This window comes from Leptopilina boulardi, unplaced genomic scaffold (genome assembly GCF_019393585.1).
Source record: "Leptopilina boulardi isolate dan_hultmark-lab unplaced genomic scaffold, ZJU_Lbou_2.1 LbouV2_137, whole genome shotgun sequence".
NCBI classification, from domain to species: domain Eukaryota; kingdom Metazoa; phylum Arthropoda; class Insecta; order Hymenoptera; family Figitidae; genus Leptopilina; species Leptopilina boulardi.
The window spans coordinates 589,355-606,112 of NW_026137682.1; the positions used below are offsets into that span (position 1 = coordinate 589,355).

Genomic DNA, 16,758 nt, shown 5'->3' on the forward strand with positions numbered 1-16,758 from the left:
GAAGAACAGGAAGTTAAAACGATCAATCAATTTTTGTTTCAAGGAAAACTTGCTTCCCCTTTCTCCCAAAGGATACGACCTAACTGCGAGAGAGAAAGAGAGACTGCCTTTTCGTTGTCACCTTCCTCAAAATGTCACGTTATTTTTCCAAAGCCCACCCGGATCAGCGTCACACGACCGAATGAACTTGAGCATGATGAGGATCTTAAGATCTATCCTAACCAACTTGAGATAAACGGTTTTCCTTTTTTGCTTATAAGGTGAGTTATTTCAGACGTCAGGGTCATAAGAAAAACATAGGTTTCCGCAAATTCTACTTACATATAATAATTTATTTGCCAACTTCTATATAAGTTATGATTTATTGATTTCTTATCTTCTCAGGCATTATAAGTACTTTATAAAAGAAGCCCTTCAAATCTTTCGAAATATATAGACGCAACCATTTTGAATGTCTATTTAATAATTTTTTAATTTTATTTTATTTAAAAACGAAAGTTTAGATTAAATTTATCAATTTTTGCAATTTTTTTTTTAATAATTATTTTCAATATTATTAAATATAATTGTTTAATTAAATTTTTGGAATTGAGTATTAAAATTTAAAATAAAATACATTTAAATGTATCAAAAATATGTTTATGAATTCGAAAAAACTAGAAAACATTAATAAAATATGTCTAATTAATCACAGAAAATTAAAAGGCATTAAAAGAAACTGCAACGCTTATTTTAATACCTTTTAATTTTCTGTGAAAGTTTGAATTTGAATAATACTGTTGTTATAAAGAATTAAATTATTGACGAAAGATATGAAGGAAAATAAATTGGTTATTATTAGGGTTCCGTACTCGGTTCGGAACCCTATTAATATCGGTTTTTTTGAAATCGTGTACCCCCCCCCCCTAGCGGCCACATAAATTTATCTGGAGGGCTGAAAATTAGTACACATATGTATTTTCGTATGTAGATTACAGGAAAATTATAGCGAACTTGATTGAAATTGATTAACATAGCGTTGTCAAGGAAAAACCATGAATTTTTACGAAAAATGCCTAAAAATGACTATGTACCCCCCCCCTAGCGGCCACATCTTTTGACATAAAGAGCTCAAATTTGACACACTTACGTATTTTTACGTGAAAATTACAGGAAAATTATAGCGAACTTGATTCGGATCAATTTACATAGCGTTGTCAAGGAAAAATCAAAAATTTCGAAAAAAATAATTTATTCTCCCTAGCGCACACAATATTCAACCCAGACAGATCATATTTAGTATACAAATGTATTTTTACGGGAAAAATACAGGGGAAAAAAAGCGGTCACGATTAGAGTTGATGATTAACTTTTTATCAAGTTTTTCAAGAAAAAATGACAATTTTAGGAAAAAAATGTATTTTTCCACCAAAAACGAACAAAATTTTATTTAAAGGAAATTAAATTTATATATTTTAACGTATTTTTACGTGTAGATTACAAGAAAAATATAGCGAGCATGATTGGAGTTGATTATCATAGCGTTGTCAAGGAAAAACCATGAATTTTTACGAAAAATACCTAAAAATGAGTATGTACCCCCCCCCTAGCGGCCACATCTTTTGACATAAAGAGCTCAAATTTGACACACTTACGTATTTTTACGTGAAAATTATAGGAAAATTATAGCGAACTTGATTCGGATTAATTTACATAGCGTTGTCAAGGAAAAATAAAAAATTTCGAAAAAAATGATTTATTCTCCCTAGCGCACACAATATTCAATCCAGACTGTTCATACTTGCTGTAAAACTCAATTTTTGCGTGAAAAATACAGGGAAAAAATGTAAGCGCGATTGGAGTTGATGATCAATTTTTATCAAATTTTTGAAGAAAAATGATAAATTTCAGAAAAAAATGTATTTTTCCGCAAAAAACGAAAAAAGTTTTTCTACAGTGATTCAAATTTATATATTTTGACGTATTTTTACGTGTAGATTACAAAAAAAATATAGCGAGGATGATTGGAGTTGATTTTTCTGGAATTAATAAACAAATTTTATTTTTTAGATAACTTTCGATTTTTCCTTGACAAGCAGCTACTAGCCTTATATCAATCTCTTAAGTTTTATCTCTTTTTGACTTAGAAAGATAAAATTTAATATTCAATATATTTTTAAAATGTAAATACAATAAAAATATTGCGAGTTGAAATAAAATTATGTTTCTTATATCTTTTTAGTAAAATATTTTTTAAAAAATAAAATCGGACAAGTGCGAGTTACACTCGCACTGAAATCGAGGGTTCCGTACTCGAAGCGAACTTATTTGGTATAAAAACAAATGTTTAAAAAATATGTGTTGTATGACAACTAATATAAGTGATACAAAAAGGAACAATTTTGTAAAATTCAAGAAAATTGTTCCTTTTTGTATCACTTATATTAGTTGTCATACAACACATATTTTTTAAACATTTGTTTTTATACCAAATAAGTTCGCTTCGAGTACGGAACCCTCGAGGGGGAATTTACTCAGGTAGTCAAGTGTACACTCTTCCTGTAATACTTGTGTAATAACGTGTAATACCGTGTAATAATGCGTTATTACGGTGCTGTAATAACGCAAAAAACTCTGTAATATCTCTGTAATAATGTGTAATACTCTGTAATAACGTGTAATAACTTAGTAATAATGGTAACATTAGGTGTAATACCGGTAGTCAAGTGTACACGTTTTTAACTAGTAAATTCCCCCTCGGGAACCCTCGATTTCAGTGCGAGTGTAACTCGCACTTGTCCGATTTTTTTATATTTAATTGTTTTAAATTTCAATAAAAAAGATTCTTTCAAAACTTAATTAAAAACGATCTACATTGAAATTAATCAATTAGAATTGTTTGAAATTCACTTCTTATTATTTAACATAAGTATCTTATTTCTTATTTAAAAGGTTTCTTGAATGGAATCACGCAATAACTATAACTCATTTACCCTATATATTGAAATTAATTATCACTGTTAATTTAAAAGTATCAAATTGCAACGAATTGATCCCAATATTTGGATCAAAATATAATTTATTATTCAAATATTGGGATCAATTTGATCCAATTTGGTATCAAATTGTTACTTTTCAGAAAACAGTGATACAAATTTAATTACAAAACCTATTATTATTAATTCATTTTAAAGGTTTGAAAATTGAAGTTTAAATCTAAACTAATAATTTTCAAAAATTGTTAAAGTCTCTCTTAAAATTCATCTCGAAAATAGTAAATCCTCGTTGAAAAATATAAAAATCTTCCTGAAAAGTCTCTGTTTTCTAAATAAAATATCTCTAGAGAAAAGCAAGACAAATGTGTTCAGATATATTTAAAATTAAATGAAATTTTCCAGAATATTATTATTAAATAAACATTATATTTGTAGATATTAATTATAATAATTTATTATTATTATTATTTTATTTTGTATAATAATTAATAATTATTATAAATTACAAAACTAAGTAAGCTTTAGAAAATGATAATATATTTTAATTAAAATCAAAATGAATGAAAAAAAAAATGTTAAATGTTGAAAATATTATTGTAATCTATTCGAGATATATTAAAAACTTAGTAAGAAAATATATTCCATGACCTAGAAAATTTATTTCCACACATACACACACACACACAAAAAAAGAATCTTATCCAAGAGAAATGGAATACAGTAAAATGAAAACTGTGGGATAAAAAAAGTCGACTGTAAAAATAATGAAGGACATTTCAGGATGAAACCAATTACATTTTTTTTTATACTTTATAGTTTATGTCTAAGATTGAGTGATAGACGAATCTGTGGTCGACGTTTTATGCTACATTTAGTTTTTTCTTTTTTTTCCCCCTTTTTATGACTTCAACTTTCATATCATTTTTTTTTATCATTTCATAACGAAAGCGTCATGTCACTTTAAAGATTTAAAGTTTTTTCGACGAATTACAATGTATTAAAAAATATTTCAATATAAACCAATCAATTTTTGTTTCAAGGGAAACTTGCTTCGCCTTTCTCCCAAAGGATACGATCTACCTATGAGAGAAAAAGAGAGATATATGTATATTCTTATATACATTATATACATTATTACTACATTATATAGATTGCATTAATATTGTTACAACCCAAATCGTATCAATCATTATTATTTTACTTTATTCGTTACTATATTATTATGTATTATTTTAAATTAAAGTAATATAAAGAATTTAAAATTACGCGGGCTACCAAACTAGATGGTGCGCGTGAATATTGTCTAGCAGACGACAAAAACCGCATGGAAAATTTAGACTAATGTGAGCGTTGATCATCGACACATATTTTTGTGTACAATGAAATTTATGTTTGTACATAATACTTATATTATAATAACGTTTATTTTATTCAATATAACTTTCATATAGTAATAAATTCTTTTTACTGTGTCTGTTAATTAATCGAACTATTTGCTTTTTTGTGTTTAATAATTTTCCATCTCTTCAAAGAATATCACATCATTTTTTGGTTTATTTCCTTATTATTTGTAATAAAGTTATGATAAAAAAAAGTATTTAATTAATCAATTTGTATAAAACTAATTTTACAATAATTTTTATTTAAAAAGTAATTCATTAAAAGACTGTTAAACAAATACTATAAAGACAAAAGAGGATCAAGAGAAGTAATCGAGAATCAAAATCATATAAAAGCAAAACAGGATTAAGAGAAGTAAAAGAGAACCAAGAGTACACTGAAAAAAAAATTTATTTGATTCAAATATTGGTGTATTTGGTTATTATGAAATAAATATTTACTTGAATCAAATATTTCAGTATTTGAAGCAAATACCATTTATTTGATTCAAATAAGAAATATTTGATTCAAGTAAATACTTGAAGTATTTACTACCGGTATAGTCACTACCGGGAACTTTTCCACCTGGGTAGAGAACCAATAGAGAATCAAGAGCATCAATAGAGAAGTAACAGAGGACCAAGAGAATTAAAAGAGAACCAAAATTTCAACTCGGGATAATACTTTAAAAAGACATTACTACGGTAATTATTAAATACAATAGAAATAAAAATTTCTCTTTTTCGCATGAAAATATAATTATTTATTAATTTACGTTTATGTATAAAATTGCCGACATAGACGAGGGGGAAAAAAATAAAATGTTTCATGTTTGATAAAAAAAAAAAAAGGGATTTCGTTAATGAGTTGTTTGCATATACTCTCTTGAATGTCTATCGTCAAGGTTCCATTCTCGGTGTGGGAAAACAAGCTCGCGTGCAAATGGGAACGGATTTCAACGCTTAATCGGCATTTTTATCCGATGCAATTAGTCTGATTGATCCTCACTAGTGATCGGCAGTGGCGAATACCGTACTGCCCTGGTCTTCGATAAATTCCATACATCCATCCCCCTCGGGTATATAGATTAAACGTATACATGTACATGTGTATGTGTGTATATAGACTAGAGACGTGTGTATATTTTGGTGAAGGAACATATATACATGGCAAAGTGGCACGGTGCCTGGACTTGCGCCTTTGTTACGGGTCTCACGAATAGCCTGACTGTATATACACCACCTTTGTAGAAAGAACATCTATAGTTAGCAAAGTGCTGACTGCCAAGTGTCTTAGGGTTAGCCCTATTGCCAGTTGTACACATTCGGAAATGGAAATGGATCAATCAACGTCTGTTAGCTTCTTCAATTTACACTTGCTCATTTATTACTTGTGAACTTCTCCTTAGTTCAGCTAAGTTCATAAAAATAAAATAAAATAACTTTCTTTTAAGTTTTAATTTCTTTTCACTATGAACTTATTGGACTAAACCTTGACTCACTTTATTCATATTTTATTAAGTAATAGTACATTTCTATAAATTACATTCGTCTTTATATATATATATATATATATATATTCTGCATTGAAATATATATATATATATATATATATATATAATTTGTCTCATCGTTTTTTTAAAATAATAATTGCTACTCTATTATTTAATTCGCAAATATTAATATCTTTTTTAAAATTTACAAATTTTAAAGTTTATGCAATTTATCTTCACTTTTTTTTTATTGTTTGAAATAATTAATTAATTAATAATAATAATAATTAATAATTAATAATTAATTCTTTTGAATAAAGAAGAAATGACGACAGAGGAAGAAATGTCTCATCAAACGTTGACTGTGACTACTTAAAAATGTCATTCAGAATTTTAAACACACAGCATAAGAAACGATGTCTGAGCGACCGATTTCAAGTAGAAAAATGCTACCCGCCGACCTGCATTGACTTCATCTACTTAATTTTGCACTATATACTTATTTTCAATTATTTCATTCTTTTTACATATATATTTAGGTAAAGAAAAAATAAATTTTGCCTTAGTGCTAAGTAAACATTTATATTTTTGTTGCACATAAATTTTATTTATTGAATTTATTTATTTAGTTTAAATAAAAATTTATTTGCTTCAAATTAATTAATTAATTAATTAATGTTATTTAAAATTAATAAGTAATTATTTAATTGAGACAAATATAATTTTATTTAATTCAAATACATTATATTTTACTATATAAAAAATTTGTATTTTTTCAATTTTGAGTAAAAAAAACCATTTAAAGTAATAAATTGTACTTGATTTTTTAAGTAGAAGTATAATTTAATATTAGGTGGAAAAACTTATTTTATGTTATGAGGTTAGAGTGTCATTCTTAAAGTGTTAATCATGTGTCTGACGTAACGTTAACTTATACTACTTGACTTTTTTTTTAGACTAAGAGCGTAATGATCTACTTCCTGATAAGTTTGCGGATAAATTTGTAGCGCATATTAACTTTTACGCCTATTTGTCAGTTATGTGATAATCAACTACATGAATCAACTGGGATTTTTAATAATATATTTGCAAAAAAAAAAAATTACATCCATTTTTATTTTTTAATAGAAAGTAAAAAGAATTTCATTTTTCATAATTGCTATTTCTATTTTAATTTTAAACATAAACAAACAAAGCGTTCAAGCAAAACAAGAGGTATTATAGAGAATTTAAATAGTACACATAATTTATTGTGTCTGACAGTAATTGATATTTACTATACTTATAAGTCAGAATTTTAAATTACTAACTTTTTAAATTAATTACTAATTAATTAATTTTGATAGAAAATTAATTAATTTAATTTCCAAGAATAATAATTTAAATATTTTTTGCTTAAATTAATTGTCAGAATGCTTCTCTAAAAGTCTTTTAATAATTCCCACGTCTGATATATATTGATCTATACTACTGATTTTACAAAATTTCTTTTGATTTTATAAGTTATCTTATTAAATTAATACTAGTGTCTCTTTATTTATTTTTTTTTATTATAGTAAAAATAAGCTTCTAATATACACATAAAAATATTTACGTCTGACATGCATCTACATGTACTACTTGATTTTATAAAAATGTTATTTGATACCAGTTAACTGTTTTTAAAAAAAATTATTTACTAATTTTTTAATTAATTTTACACAAAGGATCACTTTTAAGAATTCTTCATCAAAAATTCTGATATGCTCTATATTATACATATGTCTGACCTATTAGTATCCTAAAAATCGTCTACATTGATCTATACTACTTAATTTTATGTATTTTTGATTTAATTCTCTACTTATTGAATTTCTTACACTGAAAAAGAAATTTAATTGATTCAAAATTAATTGGTTACTTGAATATTATAAAATAAAAATTTATTTACATTTATAATGATTATTATTTGAGTCAATGAAATGTTGTTATTTTTTCAAATACAGAAACTATTGATTCAATTAAAATTTATTTAATTCGCAAATAAGAATTATTTGTAACAATTATTTGGTCCAAGTAAATACTTATTTGATAATAGTCAAGGGACTGCACAGAAAATTAAAAGGCATTAAAATAAGCTGCAACGCTTATTATTTTAATGCAATTTTGCTTATTTTAATCCATTTTGGTATTAAAATAAGCGAAATTGGATTAAAATAATAAGCGTTGCAGCTTATTTTAATGCCTTTTAATTTTCTGTGTGATTATTTGAATAAAATAGAATTTTTCTTCATTATTTCAAATTTAGTAAGTGAATTTTTTTTTATCAATCAATCAATCATCTTTCTTTTTTTTTGTGCATAATAAAGAAAAGAACCTTTTTTATAATTTTTCTACAAATATTTAAAGTCTCTTTTAAAAAAAAAATTCTCATTTTTTGTTTAATCAAATTGAAAGAATATTTCTAAAAAGTCGTTAAAAATTCTTTAAATCTGACAATTACTGACCTTAAACTTTTCTCTCTTTAAATTACACATGAAAATGCAAGTGTATAATTTTCATTAATAAAAAAAAATCACATGCATCAAAATGATATCGAGTTAGAGTAACAATTTTTCTCAATTGCGTCTCGAGATTTCAATTCCACAGAGCATGCTGGGATGAAAGAGAAACAAGAGAGAGAGAGAGAGAGAGAGATTCGTGGCAAAAACATTGCTAGAGGATTCACCTCCTAGATTTGTATTTAAGGTAGCCGTGCAAAGCGATAAATCGTAGTTGAGCGTAAAAGGGGGCACCTGATTTGTTGGCAGCTGTGGTGGTGTGTGTGATTGTAGCTGCCGAGGACAATTTGTGTGGTTCTAACTTCTGTGGAACGGCATGTGCCGGTATAGGTCCCGAATTGGTCATCGTCGTCATCGTCGTTGGCATCATCAAAGTTGACATGGTCAGCATTTTTTCCTCAATGATATTCACCCCGTTAGGGCGATAAAAACAAGTTCACTAATGTGTATATATATAGATATACATATACCACCAAAACAGTCCAACGTCACGTGTCCGTTTGTCTTAACCGCTATATAAATTAACACACTTCTTTTATCTCTATTTTCGAACACAGTATTGCACTCCTAATGCTTTCCAAAAATGTCAAGGTTGACGGTGATATTCACTATAATCGAAAAACTCAACCAATTTTTTTAAATTTTCAAAATATTTTCTTTTTTTTACAGTTCTATTTTTTATTATTTAATTTTTCACTCCTTTAATTTTCCTATTTTTTACACTTTTATTTTTTCTATTCTTTAAATTTTATTATCTTTCCTATTTCTCTCTTCTTCTTCTTCTTCTTTTTATCTTCCCAATTTTTCTCTTTCTATACTATATATATATATCATTTTCCATATATTTCCTATTTTCCAGTTCGTTTATCATTGCCAATATTTCCTGTTCTATTAACTTTTCTATTTGAACTTTGGCGGATTCTTTCGCCAATTCAATCAAAAAAAAAAAAAAAAAAAAAAGAAGAAAGAAAAAAACTCAAGAGAAACTGATTTCCTTTTTCACGACTTACAAGTCAAAAATTTAAGTGCGATCAATTTTTTAAAATTAGAAAATTTCTAAAAATCGCTGACTGATGATAACACCCAAAAGGTAAGGGAAATGGTAATTTTGTTGAATTAGGAAAAAATTTAAATCTAGTTGAATTGCATTTCACCTTATACCATTCATCCAAATAATAAATTAACAAAGTTAAATATTTTTTTTCACTGACACAATTTTATTTTTTGAAAATTACTCCCGGTGAAAAGTAGGTTGATTGGAATATGGGGGGGGGGGGTGAATAAAAACTGAAGGAAAAAAAAACTGTCGCCGGGCAAAACTTTGTCACGCGGTGTCTTTTGTTTTCGTAATGATCACCAAGCACATGTATTCTTCAAAATTTTTTTTTATTATCCTTTAATTGATGAAATTTTCGTATCTTCATTTTTTACGAAGTCAAAGAAATGAATTATAGTTTTGTATTTTTGTTTGTTGGAAAAAAAATTTTTTTTTTCTCAAAGGGAGGGAAAAAAAATAATTTTTTTTTTTTTGAATTTATTTGGGAGACACTTGAAATTAATGAAATATGTTTTGAAGAAAATGATAAAAGAGAGAGAGAGAGAGAGAGAGAGGAACCGCGTCGAAATTCACGATGTGTGTCACTCTTGAGGGGGGACGGGGGAGGGTTTGTTCTCTCTACGCGCTAACGCTACACGGTTACGTCACGTCCGTCCGAGCGTAGAGTCGGAACTCGTCTGACACAGCAGCGGGGTTGAATGCAAAGGGTCGCGCGTTTGCCTGCTTGCCAGCCTGCTGCCAGCCTCCCTGCCTGCCTGGCAGCCCAGGACGCCCGCCGTCGCGACGCCCAGAGGCGCCGGCGTTCCCGATCGTTCGCGGAATTGCACGAGTTAAGACGCGAGGCAACAGTCTCTCGCCACCCTCACGAGGACGAGTTTCAACAAACTTAATTTTTCTGATCGAGTCACGTTTATATTTGACGTCGGTTTAACCCTTTACTCCTTTTGCCAATCCACGAATATATATATATATATAAATTCCGTTTTCCTGTTTTATTCACATGCATATTAATAATAAACATCATTAACGAACCCCTAAATTGGAAAGCGATTTGATATGGATGCATACATTCAAATCCACCGTAAAATCATTCAGAGATAAAAGCAAATCGAAATTTAATGACATACAACTCTCTTTCTCTCAATGACAGGGTGCATTTCGTTTCAATTTCATTATCAGTGTAAACTACGCGATACATATTTTATTATTTAATCCACAAATTCAACAGCTCTCAATATCAACTTGCGATATTCATTACTTTCATGTTAAACATTTAGATCTGTTTTAAGCTTTATTGTGAAATTTCATATTATATTTTATCATAATCAGTTTGTATTATTTAAATAATTTTAATATGATAGTAATAATTTTTAAATAAATACTGCTTATTATTGACATAATTGATTGTGTTTGTTAATTGCATTAATATAATAAATTACTCTTTATATTTGAATTAGTGGAAATTTTCATTAATTTTTAGTTATAAATATTACCTTTTGATATAATTTTATTTTTACTGAAATTTTAGTAAACAATGACAATAGTAGAAATTTTTACTAATTTAAATATCACGGAGAAAAATGGGATTGTTGTGCAAACAATTTTTGGATTGTTGTCAGTAGATTTGTTAATATTACAATTTGAAATGTTAATATTACAATTCGGATTGTTGTCAATACAAATGTATGTTGTTTTAACAACAATACGAATTTTTTGTTGTCAGTTTTGTTCAGTTTGCAATTACGTACAGTTGCAGAAGCAAAACTCACCGTCGATTGCTGATGGAACATTCTGGATTGGTTCAGCTGACAGGTTTCTTATTCCATGTCACGTGGTCATTTTGAATTCTCACAAACTGGCGTGCAGATCGTCGCGTCGTTTGCTTCTGGCACATGTGCCACTTTTGCTTTTATTATTAGTTTTTTTTAAATGACAAAGTGCTGTTAAAAAATGAATCCGGTTAAAGTGAGAAATCTATTGCAAGTGTGATGAATGGATGAAGAGACAATTTCATCGTTTATTGGTAAGTTATACTCGGGTACTATTGAACATAACCTCACTTTAAAAAAATACAAAATGTATATTAAATATTATTTAACAACAAATTTCAACTCAAAATAATTTTTCGGTTTCAGGTCAAAGAATTTGATTCAGAAGCTGCATGTTCCACAGATTTTAATGCAAATGAAATTGGTGATATGACCTATGAAAATTTGCTATCGATTATTTTAGAAGGCGAAGAAACTGAACCAATTGTATTAGACAGATCAAAGCTTTGTTAATACAACAAATTGTATTGCCGATTTAACAATTTAGTTTTCTTATTTCAACTGTTCCATAATAATTTTCTTTGTTCATCAAACAATTTTGTTTGTTTACCGAACAATCCAAATAGTTTTAATAACAATACCATTTTAACAATTTTTTTTGTCCAAAAAACAAATAGAACTGCTGGTTCTATATTGACAATCCGGATATGTTGTGTGGTCTTAATTTTTATTTCTTTTTTCTCCGTGTAGTCAACGAATTATTACTAATCCAAATTTACAACGGAAAAAAATGATTCTTATTAAAAGTGGATTCCTCTTCTTTTATTTGCAATAACTTTTCCTTTTACATATGGGCACTAAATTATTTCTATCTAATTGAGAGGATTTTCCTCTATCTCCATTTTTTTAAACGTCACTTTATAAATAGGTTAAAGATTTGCGTGAAAAAAAACAAAAGATAAGTTGAAAATTATTTGTTCCTATAAAAAATTCTTAACAGTAAGAAGAATTTCAATCAAAGTTGAATGCGATTAAACTTTTACCATGACAACCATACGAGTGTACGGACGGACGGACGTGAAAGCGAAACTATGTTTATTAAAAGCATACATTTTAAGCTTCATTTTAAGAGGTAAGAAAAAGAAATAAAAACAGGCTTTTATTAAAAAAATTAAAGTTAAAAATATTTTTGATTTTCAAAAAAAGGGTAAATTTTGAATTTAAAAAAAAAAAATTTGTACCATTCCTATAGGAGGAGGAAAAAACCTTTCGAAATTAAATAGGTCAAAACTTTTTTCATTCTTTTATACAATAGTTATGATTTTTCAAAAAATGCAATGCTCACATTTTGGCAATTGGATCACTATTCAGAAATTTCGCCCCATATATACAATATAGAGCAGAGTATTTCGAGCTTTGTGTAATTTATTTTCACCTAAGTTGGTTTTGACAAATTAACATTTGGATATAATGAAAAGTTTAATATACACACAGGAAACACCCGTGCGTTTCAATCTCTATCATTATCCTGTCGATAAGCTGGACTGTTTTAAAATATTCCTCAGCTGCTGGGAAAATAACGATTTGAATTTTCATGACAAACTCTCGTTGCATTATTGAACGTTTTAATCTAGTATTTCCGCGGGACTTAAACTGCAAATTAACATGCGTACCCTCGCCCCCCCCCCCCTTTACTCTATATATGTATATAGACACTTTATAGTTTTTGCATGTTGAAACACATAAAAAAAAGTACGCTTATGAATAATTTTATTCGCTAGCAAACAAATTTCAAACATACATATATATGGTCTACAAAATATGAATGCATACTATAACATAATTTTTTTTTCTTCATCAACATTAATATACATATGCATCGTGACAATATATTATATACTTTCTAAGATAGATTCAATATATATATATAAAAAAATAATAATTTCTGTTTGCCATTTTAAATAAGTTTTTTTTTTCATTACACCTTGTGTAAAAGCAATTTTTTGTCAATTTTTTTCCATGAATATGAAAAATTTTTTTCAAATCGAGAAAATTTATTTGAGAGTATATAAATATAAAAAAAAAACAATTTTTTTTTTAATTATTTAAATCTTTTATTTTAATATAAAAAAAAGTTTTTGAATTAAAAAAATTTTTCTTATATCAATATAAATTACGCAATCCTAAATGCTTCCAAGTTATTATATTTCAATATTATCAATAAGAAAATTCATGTCAGGAAATTTGTAAATTTTTATCTATAAACTACATATTGTATAGGTGAAAAATCTCGAGTATTTTAATTAAAAAAGAAAAAAAAAACTGTCAGATCTTTTGAAAATTTTTTCCCTTCTGGCGACTCTGTTACGGACGTTGAGTCCACATAACTTTTAAAATCGTTGCGGTGAACTGAAATACACATGAAAAGAGAAGAGAAAAAGAGAGGAGAGAGAGAGAGAGAGATGAAGAGAAAGGGTAAAATTGAAAAAAGGAATAAAGCTTTAGGGAGTTGGAGAGAATTGCGTACCGCTTTGAAATTGATGGGAATTAACGTTAAACTCGAGGCACGCTGCGCTGGATTAATTGTATATACACAAATGCGCTTCAAGTATTCAGAGTGTCATGAAGGGTTTTGTTCAAAGTTGGGACTGTACGCATTCAACTGCACTTGATGCTCTCGCAGGTATTTTCAGTAGAAAAATTAGTTTCATTTTAAATTCACGCTCCCGAACACTATTATATAGAGACTATATATATATATATACTGGAATTTTCAACGTGTGTGTAAATATATCGAATATTGAGAGTAAATAATATCACGTGCGTGAGGGCCATATACACACAGGCTTCGATATTCTTCGTTAATGTTGACTGTGTCCATGACAGCAGAAATAATAACCACAATCGTAATCTAGTTGCGAATTTTCCCCCCGGTTCTCTTGATTTTATATATATATATATATATATATATATATATATATATATATATATATATATATCCACTCTCCAGTGAATTCTCATTTCATTGCGACCTAATTACTTGTATACATTAATTATCACTGGCATATTATAAAAAAGAAAAAAAGAAACACTTTATTATTCTCTTTTAGATGAAAATGGCTTTTTTACAGTTTCATTTGATCAATTGTTTCCTGTGAAAGATTCGGAATTAAATCCCAATCGGCACAGTGTTATTACAAGTTTGTCAATTTTGAGCCTTTGTGTCAATTTGTGAATCGCATTTATTTTTTCATTCAATTTCTAAATGAATAATAACAGGAATTCATTGTAATTGCACCGAATTTTTTATTTAAATAAAAAATATTCCTATATTTTAAATTTTAGAAAGATAATTTTTTCAATATAAAAACTATAGTGTTTCGAAACAACGAAGCCATTTTAAATAGTTTTTTTTTTTTTTTTGAAATCAAAGACTATTTATTAAAACTAATATTTCATTTTGAACAAAAAAATGTAATTTAAATAATAGAAGGTATTTTGAATAGAAAAGGACATTTTTTAAACAAAAAATGATATTTTAAACCGCAAAAAATATTTTGAATCAAAGAAAATATATTTCTGTATTAACAAAGATGTTTTTGAACCAAAGAAAATATTTTTGACCGAAGTGAAGCTTTCACTTCGCAATATTGAAATAATACTATCAAATTATAAGGCATTTTCCCATGGATTATTAATTGAAAAAATTGTAAAAATTGAAAGTTAATTTTTCAATCCCTATATATTTTTTTTTTATTTCCATTCTTCGAATAAATAATCTAAATGCATATTCAATCGTGTCTCAATTTGGGAGACGAATACGGCTGATTAAAATAATCTGATAGAAACTCAATCAACATGTCTATTTCGATTAAATCGTATCTACTCGAGAACGTAATCCAATTGGTGTCAATTCGAAATCAATTTTTCGAATTAGATTCTAATATATTCGCCATAGTTAACCGATATCTCGAACATAAAATAATAATTATTATTAACATTAGAATTGATAATATATAAGCTAATTGAGAGATTTGTGGCTTATTGGATATAGAATTCAAATAAAAAAAAAGAAAAATTTACTTCAATTTCAATTATAAATTTTAAAAAAATTTTATATGAGAAAATTTTATTAAATTTATTGATATATTTATATGAAAATCTTCAATGTAAAAATAAGTTATATTATTCACTATAATATTTAGAATTATTACTTTTTAATAATATAAGTGGGTAATATTATCTTTTGGATGATTGCCATTAATGGAGGAATTACTTCAATAGTCGATGCTTTCAATAAATCGATATTATATCCCCTTTGAATTGTATTGTCCAGGAATGTATTTCAGTAGTAAAGCAGCAGGAGAATGCTTCTCGATTTCAATTGGCTTTATCGACTGACTGAACTGATTCCATCGGGTGGCGCCGTACGTTGGATACACAGTGAACTAGAGTGATTGCGATGCCATTCTTCGACTGAGCAGAATCTCCAGATTTTTCATCACATGCTGTTTCATATCTTGGGAAGCTTAACGTTTGCCCCGATTCTCCATCGCGGTACAAACTAAATTCCATTATAAAAAAAAAGAAAATAAATTTCACACTTAAATTATTTATTTTTTCAACTATTCACTTGTCTTCTTATATTTATAATATAATAATAAAAATTCTCTCACAGCACCGAAATTTTCCTAAAGATTTATTTGAAATGTTCGGAATATTTAATTGCAATGTTTAGTGAAAAATTGTGTAAAGATTTAAATGTCCCACTTGAATAAATGTTTAGTGCGAAACTTCCCTAAACATTTATTTAATCGGGACATTTAAATCTTTACACAATTTTCACTAAACATATCATGGAAAAAAATGGAATTGTTGTTCAAACAATTTTTGGATTGTTGTCAGTAGATTTGTTGATATACAATTCGAAATGTTAATATTACAATTCGGATTGTTAATAAAACAAATTGTTCTGCCGATTTAACAATTTAGTTTTGTTATTTCAACTATTCCATAACAATTTTCTTTGTTTATCAAACAGTTCTGTTTCTTTACCGAACAATCCTATTTTAACAATTTTTTTTGTCCCAACAACAAATAGAACTGCTGGTTCTATATTGACAATTTGGAATTGTTGTTTGGACTTAATTTTTAGTAAACACAACAATTCTTTTTTCTCCGTGTATATTGCAATTAAATATTCCAAACATTTCAAATAAATCTTTAGGAAATCTTTAGGAAAGTTTAGGTGCAGCTGTGGAGGAATGTTTCCCAATCTGTTTTTTCCAAAAAGAATTTTACCAATGACCAGTTTTTCAAAAATTTAAAATTTCCAAAAAGAATTTTTTCCATAACCAACATTTTCAAAATCAATTTTTTTGCAATGTTTATTTGTTATCTGAATTTTTTAAAGTGAATCCTTCTGGTATTGAATTTCACAAAATTTTCCAAACTTTTTTTTTGTTAGGTATTCTAAAATATATATATCTGTCCTTCTATCGGATAAAAGTCAGTAATCAAATTGTTTTGTTTATCAATTTTTATT

General features: G+C 27.5%; 1 protein-coding gene across 11 annotated transcripts in view; it reads right to left on the minus strand.

The window, feature by feature from the left end:
- The window catches only part of LOC127291435 (nucleolysin TIAR), a 907,547-nt gene that overhangs the window by 296,311 nt on the left and 594,478 nt on the right, over positions 1-16,758 (minus strand). Inside the window, exon 1 of one of the 11 annotated variants that reach the window (XM_051320571.1) lies at positions 8,622-10,160. The exons of the other annotated variants lie outside the window; for them this stretch is intronic. Within the exon in view, the coding sequence (XP_051176528.1) occupies positions 8,622-8,778 (157 nt within the window). The 5' untranslated portion in view covers positions 8,779-10,160. Of the gene's footprint in view, positions 1-8,621; positions 10,161-16,758 lie in introns of those variants that run through there. 11 annotated transcript variants of the gene reach the window in all.